The 14,147-nt window shown below is 49.8% G+C and overlaps 1 protein-coding gene across 13 annotated transcripts in view; it reads right to left on the reverse strand.

Moving 5' to 3' along the window:
• The window catches only part of MICAL2 (microtubule associated monooxygenase, calponin and LIM domain containing 2), a 222,473-nt gene that overhangs the window by 125,160 nt on the left and 83,166 nt on the right, over positions 1–14,147 (reverse strand). For all 13 annotated transcript variants that reach the window (XM_072794051.1, XM_072794050.1, XM_072794049.1 and 10 more), the window contains 5 exons: positions 11,895–12,011; positions 10,481–10,582; positions 7,761–7,916; positions 4,210–4,310; positions 463–720 (listed from right to left, as the gene is read on the reverse strand). In XM_072794051.1, coding sequence (XP_072650152.1) covers positions 463–720; positions 4,210–4,310; positions 7,761–7,916; positions 10,481–10,582; positions 11,895–12,011 — 734 coding nt within the window. The remainder of the gene's footprint in view (positions 1–462; positions 721–4,209; positions 4,311–7,760; positions 7,917–10,480; positions 10,583–11,894; positions 12,012–14,147) is intronic.

The raw sequence follows: 14,147 nt of genomic DNA on the forward strand, positions 1-14,147 counted from the left end.
CATGAGCTGATTCCCTGGGAAGCACTTTGAGCAGGGAGGCCATGGATGGAAACTGGGCTTTGGGGCCCACATGCCTTTTTGCATCCTCTACGATCTCCAGGCTGCAAGGCCTCCCCACGTGAGGAAGGAGTTGTGGCCCAGCTGAGGGCGTCCGTGTTCTGAAGAGGACAGCCCATGAGGTCCAGGGCAGGGCCGGCTAGTTTTGTACTTTGGCAAAGAGGTCAGCCCGAAGAGCCCAGAGGTGGGAGAGGAAAGCAGAACGAGCTCCCCTGGGCAGGCCAGGTGCAAGCCAGAGGCCGGGATGGGCTTGGCTGAGTCTGGGCCACCAGCAGGGAGGGAGCCTGTCCTTCCCCTGGCTGCATGACAGCAGATGCTTCTGGCCACACCATAAGTGCAGGGATCCGTCTCCTACCAGGAATGGGATGTAGGGGTGGGGTTGAGGGGCCCAAATGCAGGCGCTACCTCAAGCAAGCTGTCGCCCACCAGGGCCACGAGTAGCTGGTGTGACTGGCGCTCGCGCACCAGGGCCGCGTTCTCCGAGGCGTACATGGAGGTGAAGTCGAACATGGCCACATCGGGCTGCCCGTAATGGTTCATAGCAAAGTCCAACGATGGCAGCTGGTAATTGGTGGCGAAATCTGCAGCCTCGCGGGCGTAGGAAAGCAGGTTGTCCTGGTTCACATTCTCTGCACACAGCAGCATCTCTGTGTCGATGTAGTCCTGCGGGGAGAGCAAGAGCCCAGTGCAGCAATCTGCCTCTGCGAAGGGCAAGTGTTCATACCCGGGTCTTCGCAAAAGGACTCGGAAGGGGTCTGTACAACAAAGCCGATCCGAACAGGGTATCAGGTCCAAAGGGATCAAGAGGAGCCAAGTCGGCCGTCTGTAAGGGTTAACAGAGCTGCGGTTACACATCACACTTGGCTTTGAGCTTCCTGGCATCCAAGGCAAAAGGGAAATGTGATACATGGCAGGGCTTTCCTTATCAGAAAGAAGGAAGCATAGAAATTCCTGGGGGAGGAGATTTTTTTTTTTTTCCTGGCACTAAATTCTAAAAGAACGATCTCACGTAGGAATTTTGACAGAGAACCTGGTGTTGTAACGGCCAGTTTACTCAATAGGGGCCTTGCGGTAAACACGGGAGTGTATTTCACACGGCTGGTTCTTGTGACAACTTCCAGGAAAATTGAAGGACAAAGGAGCGAGCAAGTAATAGCGATTTTATAGCGGACTAAGCTAAACGAGAAAGATCCCGACATGCTGTGTTTAGTGGTCAAACGCGACCAGAAAAGAAATGGGTGCTTGCCAGAGCTCTCAAACCTCCTCTCCAGAACCAGTTCTCTCTTTCCTTGGTGGGCTCGGGCCACGCACGGCTCTGCTTTGCTCTTGCGGTGCCAACTGTAAGGCTTCCCGCTCCCTGCTGGGAGGAGGAGAGCCCTGGCTCCCAGGGGCAGGTCATCCGTCCCGGAGGGACGCTGGCAGTGACCTGTAGGACGACTCCCAGAGTCTAATCTGCTTGTCATGTGGCTAAGAAACTAGACAGCTCTCTTCCCCAAAAGGTGACAGAGAAAGTGCAGATCCCAAGGGCGGGGGGGGGGGGGGTGCTGGGGAGTGGGTGGGAACCAGTGTGTAAGGGCCCACACAGGCCTTGGGGTTATCTGGAGCATTAGGTCAGATCCACCTTTGCTGTTTACTGAGTAAATCTGGGCAAATTATCAAACTCTTTGGAGTTTCCATTTTCTCATTTGTGAAATGGGAATAACAAAATCCACTTCACACAGTGGGGACCGAAGGAAATCAGAGACAGAGAATCTCCAATCTGGCTCCTGACACGTGGGAAATGTTCAATGCATGGGAATTTCTGTCCTGTGTAATTCGTGATGGCACCAACACAGCGTATGGTGAAACACATTCCTGGACCCACCCAAGGCACCGACAGGAGCATGTACCAAGGTCTTAGAAGGCACAGCCACACCCACAAGCACAGTCACCTACTGTGGCAACTTTCCTAATAGCCATGATTTCAAATACCTTGTTCCAGAAATTCTAATATGTTCACACCAAACTACGTCACCCCCGTTGCACCCGGCATTGGCCCAGAAGCCCTCTGTCAGGCTGTCCCTCACTTTTCTTCTCTCATACCTCTTCCTACTGTCACACGACCAATTTCCCTTGCTTAGCAGTGTGGAGAGGAGACCGGGACGGTGAACGGAGAGGTCCCAAAAATACCCCTCTTCAAAGCACATTCCCTCGGCTCCTCCGTGTGCCTCTAGGAAGATGCTGACCCAGGCAGGGAGGGGAAATGAGAGAGGACTTGCCATTCCCCTGGGAGCATGGGAGGAATGTTAATTTGAGTGGCTTGGGGTAGATGGCCCAGCTCCCAGCTATGCACATGCTACAGGGCTTGGCAGGACACGCGGAGACCCAAGGCCAGAGCTCCCGAACCAAATGGGCGTCCACCTCTCTCACGTCCAGCCTGTGGCCTATCATTTCTAGATGAGAATTCCCATCTGATGCCTAGAGGCCCCTCGACACCAGCTCGGGAGATGCCCCTGGAGTCTGTGAGGGTAAGAAAAGCCTCGGTGAGGACACCCACAGGCCCGGGATCCGCTCCCAGATCTCCCGCAGTCACGATGGCTTCCGAGTGAGTCACGCTTGCCCACCTGCGCCGTGACGGGGGCCTGGGGGCGTGGAGGGGCTTTGACAACTGCTAAAGAGTTGAGTCACCATGAGAAACGTGTCGTGGCCTGGACAAGTGCCCTGGGATGCCCGGAGGGAACCCTGGTGTCCTAGAGGCTGGAGCACTCAGCCAGGGAAATAGGAAACCCATGTTCAACTGGGCCTGACTCCCCAGGGGTCCCCCTCTTTGCAAAGGTGTCTACTGTGCCTGCAGCCCTGGACCCCAGATCGTCCTTCACTGCCTCCTGATGGAGGGGGAACTCTGGGAGGGATGCCTGGAGCAGAGGAAAGAAGGGGACACCACCCCGTGTCCCCCGGACTGGTCAGCCTTGGAGGACCAGATGTTGAGACCCACCGCTCACACATCTGCTGGCTGTGCTCAGCCCGCTTCCTCCAACCCCCCATCCCACCATTCACAGCCTCCTGCCTGCAGCTCAGGCTCTCAGCAAGGACCTGAGCCGCACGGAGGAGGCCCAGGGGAGGGCTGGGTTACTAATGCCACCCGGCCGGCGGCCAGCACGATGTGGCGAGAGGACAGGCACATTCCTGTCCGACAAGCAACAATGAACGGTCACCACGCCGCCTGGGCGATAGGCTGACCCCCGGAGAGCGGGCTGACCTCGGATGGCATGATCCTTATCTTGAAGCACCAGGCCGTGGCCAGGACAGGAACAGAGGCTCTGGAAGGGTTCAGAAGCTTCTGACCAAAGAAGCTTCCAGCCCAGGGCCCTCTGCTCCATGTGCTGCTTCCTTCCAGCCTTGTACGCTGTTTAAGCATGAAGACGCGAAGGCAGGAAACGGAGGCCAGGAAGCCGGCGGCACAAAAAAGCAGGTGTCCCAACCAGAGAGAAGTCACAGGGGGCATCTATAAACCCCCCTATAGGCGCCAGCTCTGGGCCCGTGGCTCTGTATACATTTTCTCATTTACTCCTGCAAATGAGTCTTTCAGACAGAAACCATTATTCCCAGTCTGCACAGAAGCAGACTGAAGCTGGGATGAGTTGAGCCTCATAGTCATGGTCCTGACCATGAGTTAATCCGTGGCAGAGCCAAGATTCCTGTGGAGCCTTTGACCGTGAGAGCAGAGAGCTCCCGGGCACACCACGACCAGAGGGCCACAGAGGGACTTGTGAACACAAGTGAATGCTGTGTCCATGTCCCACCAGGACAAGGAGCCCCCCCATCGGCCTCCAAATGACAGACCTCCCCGAAACAGGGGCAGGGTTGAATGAGGTGCGGGGGAAGGAAAAGCTCCACCCATCTCTTGGGGTCAAAGGGTTATGCTAACACCCGGGTGAGGCTCTCCGCCCCCACCCCACAGCTCTCTGCAGAGACACGTCTGCGTGTACGGGTGTGGGCTGCCCCATTCCATACTCACAGCAGCACGGAGAGAAAGAGAGCTGTGGGAGGTGGTTCGTGCCTGCCCCCCTCACCCCGCCCTTGCTCAGTTTCTGGCCAGACAGCATCTGCTCCTGCACTTGCTAGGTCACCAGGGGAAAGTCAGTTAGGACATCGTGGCCAAGAGATACCTACGTTGATGATGACACCTTTGTCAAGCAGGCTCTGCTTCTTGGCAGTCATGACAAAATAGTGGGTGCAGTCCTTGTAGTAAACAATGTTCTCGAGGTCAATCCCTGCAAAGAGAAGCGTGCATGGACTCAGTTTTCCTCCCTCGGTACCTTCTGTGTGCCAGGAGCTCGCCATTGCCACATTGCTCATGTTAGGGAAGGTTTTAAGACATACAAGGCTGGAAAACACAACACTAAGGGCAAGGATTTACCCAAATTCACTCAGCTAGATTTTATAGTCCCACTAAGACATTATCTGTGTGTGTGTGTGTGTATGTGTGTGTTTAAAAGATTTATTTATTTGGAAGAGAGCAAGGGAGCACATGAGCATGAGCAGGGGGAGGGGCAGAGGGAGAGGGAGAGAGAATATCCTCAAGCAGACTCCTTGCTGGGCACGGAGCCCAGGACCCTGAGATCATGACCTGAGCCGAAATCAAGAGTCAGCTGCTTAAGGGACCGAGCCACTCAGGTGACCTGAAGATACTACGTGGGGTTTTTTTTTTTTTTAATTGAGATATAATTGACATGTAACATGGTGTCAGTTTAAGGTGTGCAGCATTTTGATTTGATATATTTGTATACTGCAATATGATTAAAGCACTTAAAAAAAATGGGCTGCCCGGGTGGCTCAGTGGTTTAGCGTGCCTTTGGCCCAGGGCGTGATCCTGGAGACCCGGGATCAAGTCCCACATCGGGCTCCCTGCATGGAGCCTGCTTCTCCCTCTGCCTATGTCTCTGCCTCTCTCTCTCTCTCTGTGTCTCTCATGAATGGATAAATAATATCTTTAAAAAGAAAACAAACCTTCAAGTCCGTAGGTACCATGGACCAGTATTTCCAAATTAGAGCTAAGTGTTGCAAAAGGGCCAAGAGCTGTCTGTGGCATGGCAAAAAAGGAACAACAGAGCCAGGATTTGAACCCCAGTCCGTCTAAGTCCCAACCACCACGCTCCCCATGCGGCCAGAGATCCAAAGAGTTGTGTGAATTCCCCCAAGACTGTGCTAAGTGGTGTTTCCACTAGTCCCCTGTGTGTGGAGAAACCCAGATGCCCTTGCAGGAGCAGCTCAGTTTAGAGGGCTGGGTTGTATAACTTTGCACTTTCCAGCAATTACAAAAACACTTTATAGACTAGGTTTCTGCCTTTAAAAAAAAAAAAAAAAAAGATGCTGTGAGAGCTTAGCTCAGTGGTTTTCAAAGGGGCCCTCCTGGCCTGAGGCATCAGCATCACCTGAGAACCTAGCATTGCATGTGATCAGGGCCCCACACTGGACCTCCTAAATCAGACACTCAGAGGGTAGGCCCAGCGGTCTGCACTTTGGCAAGCCTCATAGGTGATTCTGATGCGTGTGCCAGTTTGCGAACCGCTGGCTTAGCTTTCTCAAAAAAGGAGAGAAAGAAACAGACACATAACAACCTATTAGCAGTCAACAGAGGTGTGCTGAGTAACCCTGGGAACCCCTTTATCACTGCTATATCGGAAAAAGCCATCAATGCAGAGGGCCCCCCAGAGAATGGGAGGAAATTCATCATTGTCGCCGTGTAAGGGGCACTATGAAACAATAGCCAAAGGTGACCATCCCAGCAAAATTTAAAGGAAACTCACTGAAACGTTTGGAAAAATACACTCAATGTCCTGTCATAATTCATATTTGGTGGTTTATCAAAGTATTTGTTTTCTTAGTTTTTGAGAGGAAGGGAGGGTGGGGCTAATTCTTAAATCATTCAGAACATTATACACTGAAAGAAAATACTGTCATAAATTCACGCCACCGTGGTGAAGCTCAGAGGGTCACACGATGGGCACACATCATAGTGGCCAGGGAGTGGCACCGTCTGGCTCAGTAAGGAGTCCCGTTCCTAGAAAACCAGCTAGAAATACTCCAACAGGAGCAGTTTTCTCTGTAACGGTGAATAACTGAAAGGTCTAAATCAGAGGCCAGACAGTAAATATGTCGGGCTTTGCGAGCCATCTGGGCCCCATCCACTCACGGGGGAGCAACCACAGGAACGGGCATGACTGTGTGCCAATAAGCTTTCATTTATGGACGCTGAAACTTGAATTTCATATAACTTACGATTTGTCTTAAAATACTCTTTTCTCTTCAGCCATTCCAAAATATTGAAGCCATTCTCAGCTTGAAGGCAATCCGAACCCATGTGGCCAACCACGGTTTGGCGGCCAATTGGTGTATGTTCAGTGACATACACCCACTTCATGAGCTATTCTGCAGCCTGCAAAACTGACCATCCGAAGGACTCGGCTTCCATGTGGGCAATATTTACAATGTGATGCCGAATGAGAAAACCTGAATCACAAAGAGTATGGACGCTCTGCTAAGAACTGGAGCCACTTAAAAAGGGATGGTGACCGTACAGGTGGACAGTTGCTGGAAAGCAGTATATGGGCATGAGGACTATTTCTGTGCTAGGTGATGCTAGGTGTGGATGATTTATTTCTAGTATAAACGTTTTAGAGGCGCCTGGCTGACTCAGTCGGTTGAGTGTCTGACTCCTGGTTTCAGGTCAGGTCATGACCTCAGGGTCCCAGGATCGAGCCCTGCATCAGGCTCCATGCTCAGGGTGGAGTCCACTTGAGACTCTTTCCCTCCCACTCTGCCTCCCCCCGCTCCTCCCCTCACACACCTGCGCTCTCTCTAAAAATAAAATAAAATCTTTAAAAATTCTTATTTTTTTAAATTTCTCCTTTTAAGGAGAAATATAGATTTTTAAATCAGGTTAAAAGAAGAATCTGAAATTTACTTAATTGGGAGCAAGATTTCTTCTCTCTTTCTCCTTACTGTGCTTTACTTCTCTCTACCATCTTTCTGACTGCCTGATGTGAGACTTGTTTGTTGACAGTCTCCCCCCATAGACTATAAGCTCCAAGAGAGGGGTCTTGTTTTGCTCGCTGCTCTTTCTCAGGCCGTTGAGCAGCATCTGGCACATAGTAGGCAGTCGGTAAATATTTGTTGGGTAAATGAATGAGTATCTTCTTTCCTCAAGGCCCATGGCTGTGGGACAACTGAGGCTGTGGGCTGAGTACAGGTTCCTTGGGTATCCCTGATGGGAAAGGGCAGCTGGCACACTGCACAGAAGAACCTACACTTCTTCAGGGACCAAGTACAGGTTACTGGCTCCCTCCTCAGAGGGCTCCCTGAAGCTCGGGCATAGACTGACCTCCCTGCATTAGGATGGTTTATCTGGGTGTCCATCACTGGACAAGGAGTTTCTTGGAGAGGGGATCATGTCAACCTCAACTCTGTATCCCATGACACTCAATATTGGCACACAATGGCCACTGAATAAACGCTGATTGAGTAAATAAATCTTTATCCATTTTCAGGCACAACATCCAGAACTTTCCCCAGAGAATCTCTCTTGTCCTTGAAAGAATCCTGCCAAGTTCTATCCTAAGAAGTCCTCACTTTCACTTTATCAGAGTGAGTCTCCCAACCCCAAGAGCTGAGAAAGCCCAGACTGGACGATGGCCTGCTTTGGAGCAAAGTGAAGGTCCCACCTGTTTCTTCTTTAAGGTCCTGAAAAAATTTCTGGTTGAAGATGAAAGCCACACCACTAATCTCTTCCACCTTGGCCTCAGCTGTGCTGTTTCTGTTTATGAAGTTGGCGGTGATGGCAATAGCCAACTTCCCACGGAATTCTTTCCTTCTGAACCCTGCATGAGGAAAAAGGAAAAAGGGAGTCTTTCTTCTGCCTTTGGTGTGAAAACTGAGAAAGATTACCGAGGAAGCTATTCTCAGATGCCTCACAGGCCTGTGAACTCAGAATCCTACGCCTCTGGAGAAGAGGGACAGGTGGAAATGCCAAGGTTTGTCCCTGGGGAAGAAACAGGTCACCAGAGGCCTCAGTCAGCGGGACATTTTCCGTTCCTAAAATCTATAGGACCAATTATTCGGCTTAGGCTTCTACAAACAAAAGGCCAAAGTGATCTTCCCAGCAGGCTCATCCTGTTAAAGACTTGTTAGGCACGGTTGCTAGGCACCCTCATGACACACGCACTTTGAACTTCTACGATTAAAACTATGTTGTTAGTATTTTTCATGTATTCCTCTCTTTGAAAAGTAGGATCATGAGACTGAATTCCTGTGGGATGGGGATTTTAACAAATTTTCTATTTCTAGTCTCCAGTGACTGGCACTTAGTCGACACTTAATAAATACATAATGAGCAAACAAAATTCTAACTTGCAATTGATGTAATACAATGATTCCATGGGGTTCTTCTAGTTGTCAATGGTTTACGTTAATGCTTTTTAATGGTGGTCACACTTAAATGGAGCATCTTCCGCCAATCCCCTTTCTTTGTAGCATCTGGCTATCCCACAGTCCTGACTCTTCCTCTGCCCCAGACACTGTTGTCTACTTTGCTTAACTCAAGGCACTCATCACAAGGGCAGGCTCGCTGGCCATGCCTTTGTCTCCAGCCTCCTCTGGGAACTCGCCCCACATTTGCTCATCACATCCTCAGACCTCATGCTGATCCCCAAACTTTTCTGCCAAAAATCCCTATGACTGGAAGCCTTGTTTTTTTTTTTCTTAATATCTCCTCCTTAAGTCATTCTTCATTAGACTTTTATCAAAATGGTCAGAAATGGCCATTATTGTCTAGTCAAGAATTTCTTAATTGGGAGTGACCTTGGCCCCCAGAGGGCATCTTGGCAATGCATGGAGACATTTCTGGTTGCTACAACTGGGAGGGTGATGTTCTTGGGGTCTAGTGGGGAGAGGCCAGGGATGCCACTAAGCATCCTATTGTGCACAGGACAGAGAATGATCTGTCCCCAAATGTCAACAGTGCCAATATAGAAAAACCCTGCTCTAGTCTACTTGTTTGGTGCTAAGCTGCCTAAATGGCTCTCCTTCTTCTCACCCTTCTTTTCTTGTCCACAAAATGCCCAAATGCCTATACTCAGGCAGGGTACGGATTTTGGATTGGCAAATATTCAGACTTACGGTTTTACCAAACCACCAAAATGGCCTCATAAATTCTAACAGCACAACATCCAGGTTAGCAGCTTAAAAAGGTCTTTGTCAGATATTGGTTATTGATCGTAGGGGTCAGGCAAGTACAGGGATGGAGGAGAAGAGAGAGGTACAAATGTGAGAAAGGGGCCTCGGTGGCACAGCGGGTGGGTAGAGCCCAACTAGGCAGCCCACACCTCCGGAGTCCTCCAACATCAGCCTTCTTTCAGGGAGTGTGTTCTGTCCTCAGAGGAGGTACCCTCCCAGGCAGACAGCCACAGCCTGCAGCCCTTGAGCAGGGCAAGCTTGAAGAGGAGGTCTAGTTGTCAATCTAAGAGATGCCATGTGGAACCACTTTGTCCACAGTCTGTAGTCTGGCATTAATACAGTTAGCGCAAATTAGTACAACCTCTGCATCTTTGTGGGAGGGGCAGCCCGGGTGGCTCAGTGGTTTAGTGCGGCCTTCAGCCCAGGGCCTGATCCTGGGAGCCCAGGATCGAGTCCCACGTCAGGCTCCCTACAGGGAGCCTGCTTCTCCTTCTACCTGTGTCTCTGCCTCTCTCTCTCTCTCTCTCTGTGTGTGTCTCTATGAATGAATAAATAAAATCTTAAAAAAAAAAATGTTTGCGGGAGGGGTTAGGTGATTGAAGGCGTTTCTGGCAGGGGCATTCCTCTCCCAACCTGACCAGATCTTACTCTAAGAAAACATGTCCTACTTCCAGCTTCAGAACTCAGAGAAGCACAGTTTTGCACCTTGACAGTCTGGGAAAAACTTAGCCTACTGCCCAGCGGTGAGTGTGCTTAAAAGTTACAAAAAGAGATGGGCTCCTCCTTCTGAAGTATGACACATGCCAGTAAAAAAGAATACCGCTGAGGGTATAAGAATGGTTGTCTTAGATGAAGTAAACATGAAACGCTTAGTACCATGCATTACACGTTGACAGGTGCTCAATAAATGTATGTTGACTTTTAATTTCCATGACACTCTATAAAGCAGTTTTACATATGAGTCCTTTCCTAGTCCTCATGATGACGCTCTGAGAAGATTCTATTATCTACATTTTACAGGTGGGAAACCTGACGTTCAGAGACCATTAAATGCCTGCCCTCTAAATGCTCAGCCTCAGGCATGGCAGGACAGTCTGCCCTTTTCTCAAGGCCCACATCCGGCTTTGGCACCTGCCATCTTGTTCCCACTCTGTACCCACCGCTCCCAACGCCCCACCAATTCCTCAGCTCCAAGAAGAAGAGTCTTCACCTTCCAGGGTGTTCCTGCGGCCGTCAGCGCCAATGATGACATCAAACTCAAAGTCCGACAGCGGGTGGTCCGCAGGGAGAAAGTCTGCCCGCCAGCCGATTTCTACCAGAGCAGAAAAATGATTTGAGTTGGCAGAGAAAGGTGGGAGGCCCTTCAGTGGCGGCCAGGAAAAGGGGCAATACCACTAGGTGGAGGCCCCCCAGACAAAGCAGCCAGAGGAAAGATCCAGAGTTATCCTAGACCACATTCTCATCTAGAATCCTTGTGGCTTTAATACCAGTTCAGTCTAGGACAAGGTAAACCAGCAGCCCCAGCCCAGCCCCATGCCTGACTTAACTGCTTTCTCTAAAGGCTGAGAGTCTATCCTCAATGACTCTGGAGCCAGTCTCACTTGAACCCCGTTGGTCTCAGTGTATTCTATCAAAGCCAGTGTGAATTCCCACTTCATCATGCTCAAAACCTTCTGTGGGGCAGCCCACGGCCTTCGATGAGAACATCTCCAGGTAAGACCTTGCTGGTCACCCGTAATTGGGTTTGAGAAAGGTTACGGGCACACAAATCTCTGGAAGTTCATTAACAGATGCTGTCCTGCTACAAGAGCCACCTAACACCTCTCCTACTAAATTCTGAAGTATTCTGGGCCGAGGACAGGAGAGGCCGGAGTTGTAATGAGCACGTGAAGCTCTGAGGTCTCCAACACTAACCTGCCCTAACTACAAGCCCTGCCCAGGCAGCAGCAGCTTTTGATAATAAATAGGATGTAGAGGCATCATGAACAAACTCTCTGCCCGTGGCGCGTGTGAGATCGGCATTTATGTAAACATACCAAAAGGGAAAAAAATTACTAAATAATAAGACATCTAAAAATAAACAAATAAATAAATAAATAAATAGACATATCCACAATGGGGTGAATGCTGTGGTTTGTAAATTATACTTCAGTTAAGGCTTAAAAATATTATGTACCAAATAATATTGTGAGCACTTATCTCATATTTGTTCTAGAAGCTTCACTTTTTTAAAAAATTGGGTTTTAAAATATCATGTGTATATAAGCGTATCCACATCTCTGAGTGTGTTCCCACATAGCCTGAAGAGCATAGGAATGAACTTCATCAAACAAACAAATCTAGCTCTTCTATTCTAATTACCCATCACTTCATTTGTCAAAGTGCCACCTCTCAGTGACAGGGTAACCAAATTATAGGTTTCCTGACTTAATCCTCCGGGAAAAGCAGCACAAGCCTACAGTGACAGTCTTGGTCAGAAAAGGCAAAATCATCCTGTGATGGAATCATGCCAAACAGCTCCCAACAAGAATAACTCTTACAGGAACATCCTCTAGGAGCTACAAATGCGATTTCCATTTCACAATATCTGACTTTTAGACAGAAAAGGAAAAATTATACTGTACTTTGATTTTCTTGATCTTCAGGTGGTTCTAGAACTTTTACAAACTCCACATTCACATGGATTTCAACTCCCAGCATCAGGGCCACTTTGAATAGGATCAGCTGCAACTGACGAATGCCTGTTGGAAAGGAAAGGGGGAAGAGAAAAAGTGTCAAGAGCAATGCTTGAGCACCTTCTGCATACAGGGTACTATATAATCGCAGCTCAGGAATCTCTGAGCACAGCACTGTACCAACCGTGATTACTATAAGAACTAATTATGTGGCAACCACTCAGGGTTTTCTCACTTAACCCTTATTGTGACCTGTTGGGATAATTATTCCCATTTTATAGATGAGATGTTGAGGCTCTGTAAGGTGAAGTGACTTGCTGAAGGTCAAACAGCAGCAAAACTAGAATGAGGACCAAGATCTGTCTGATTCCAAGACTGTGCTCTAGCATTTAGAAAATGCTACAATGATGGAGGCTCTCCCTTCCCTGCCTCCTCCCTGAGATGGGCCACAGGTCTGATGCAGGAAAGACAGAAAGAAGAGTAGAGAAAGAAAGAAGGAAAGAAAGAAAGAAAGAAAGAAAGAAAGAAAGAAAGAAAGAAAGAAAGAAAGAAAGAAAGAAAGAAAGAAAGAAAGAAAAGAAGACTAGACCTAGACACTCATGGCCACCAGTCAAATCAGTGACAAAATGGCTCATTTTGTAGAGAACTGGGCCTAAGCTCTTAGCCATCCAGGGGCAGGGGCAGGTGGGGAATCCTCTCCATAGAGCTGGACTCATGGTAATTCGCCTCCTACCCACTTTCCTAAACTCCCCCAACAAGTGGTACCACCTCGTTCCTCTACCTTGTCCCCACACATTTAGCACATGGGTATGCCTCCAAATATTTTTTTGTAGAACAAGAAACTTTCTGGGAATCCCTCTGTATTTTGTGAGCTTTGTTCACTTAACATTTATTGAGCATCTACAATGGGCTAGGTGCCATGGTCGGCACAAAGACACAGAACTCACTCCAGGGGAGGAAACGCAGGTGGACAGGCTAGGGCAGGCCAGGGAGGTGGTGGAGGGAAGTGGAAGGACAGGGCCTGAGCTGCCGTCCTGGAAGCCTAGAGAGTACTAAATCCCACAGATGGAGATGACTGCAAGGTTAGGAGGCTTCTGGAGGTGGGAATCTCAGTGACCATCACCGTTACAGGGCGGTGGGGGAAGAAATCAGATCCAATGGGACACATAGACAAAGCCTACATCCCCTCTTTCTAGAATAAATGCTTTGTAATAGAAAAAGATAAAGGCAAGAGCAGAGGGTGGAGGGGCAGTGAGGTAAGGGGCAGGAGAGCAGGAGGGAGCAGAGGGGCTGAGCAGCCACCTCTGCCTGGGACACAGGGCGAGGGGAAGAAACGGGTCCTGGATGGAGGCGAGTGCAGGAGGAAGGAGAGGGGTCAGGAGTGCCAGCCAGTGGCTTCTCCTCCCCAGATCGCAGGAGGCAGACCATCTGCTCAGGAGGAGGAGGCTGTGGTGGAGGTTTGGAGCAGCCGCCTGGGAACTGGAGGAGGATGCTGGCACAGGACAGTCGGGAACTGCTGAGCAGTGCTGGGGGCTGGGGCACAGCTGGGGCTGGGGACCAGGGTGGGTCTGAAAGGAAGCCAGCCCCCCTCCTGCCTGGAAACAGGCCGAGGCAGAGGCCTGGCCACTCCTCATCATTCCAAGGTTCCTAATCTATCTTGTTCCAGCACATGGTAGATGTTGAAAAAAATTGCCCTGCTTCCTTTCTCACAGGCAATGGAATCGCTCTGGTCAACGAGCACCCTGAATATCGGGATCCCAGATCCAGAGTCCTGCCAGTATTTCTGTGCAGTGGGGTTTTCCCAAGAACTAGGGGTTAAATGGGAGCCCCACCAGTGGAGCAGAGAGGGGCTCTGGGCCAGCGGGGAAGGCAGCCCGACAGACTGCGGGCCCTCACAAGGCCCCCCTGGTGCCCAGCTCTGCCTCTCAGGAGGGCTTGTTGAGAAAGTGGTGCTCGGTGCTATAGTTCTGAATTGGTAACATGCATTCTTCTGTGGGTGGTAGAGAATAGCCCAAAAGCTGACACTGCATCCTTCTGGGCAAACCCAAATTTCTTTCCAATGGACTCCTAGGATTTTCTCATCCCAGAGTGGGAATAAAGTCTGGGGCCATTGCTGATCGGTTCCCCTGTAGCTGTGACTAAATTACACCCTTTGTGGCTGACCACCGTCTCCAGTCATTCCTCTGAGTCCCACACCCTTTC

The sequence above is a fragment of the Canis lupus genome, chromosome 23 (assembly GCF_048164855.1).
Source record: "Canis lupus baileyi chromosome 23, mCanLup2.hap1, whole genome shotgun sequence".
Taxonomy (NCBI): Eukaryota; Metazoa; Chordata; class Mammalia; order Carnivora; family Canidae; genus Canis; species Canis lupus.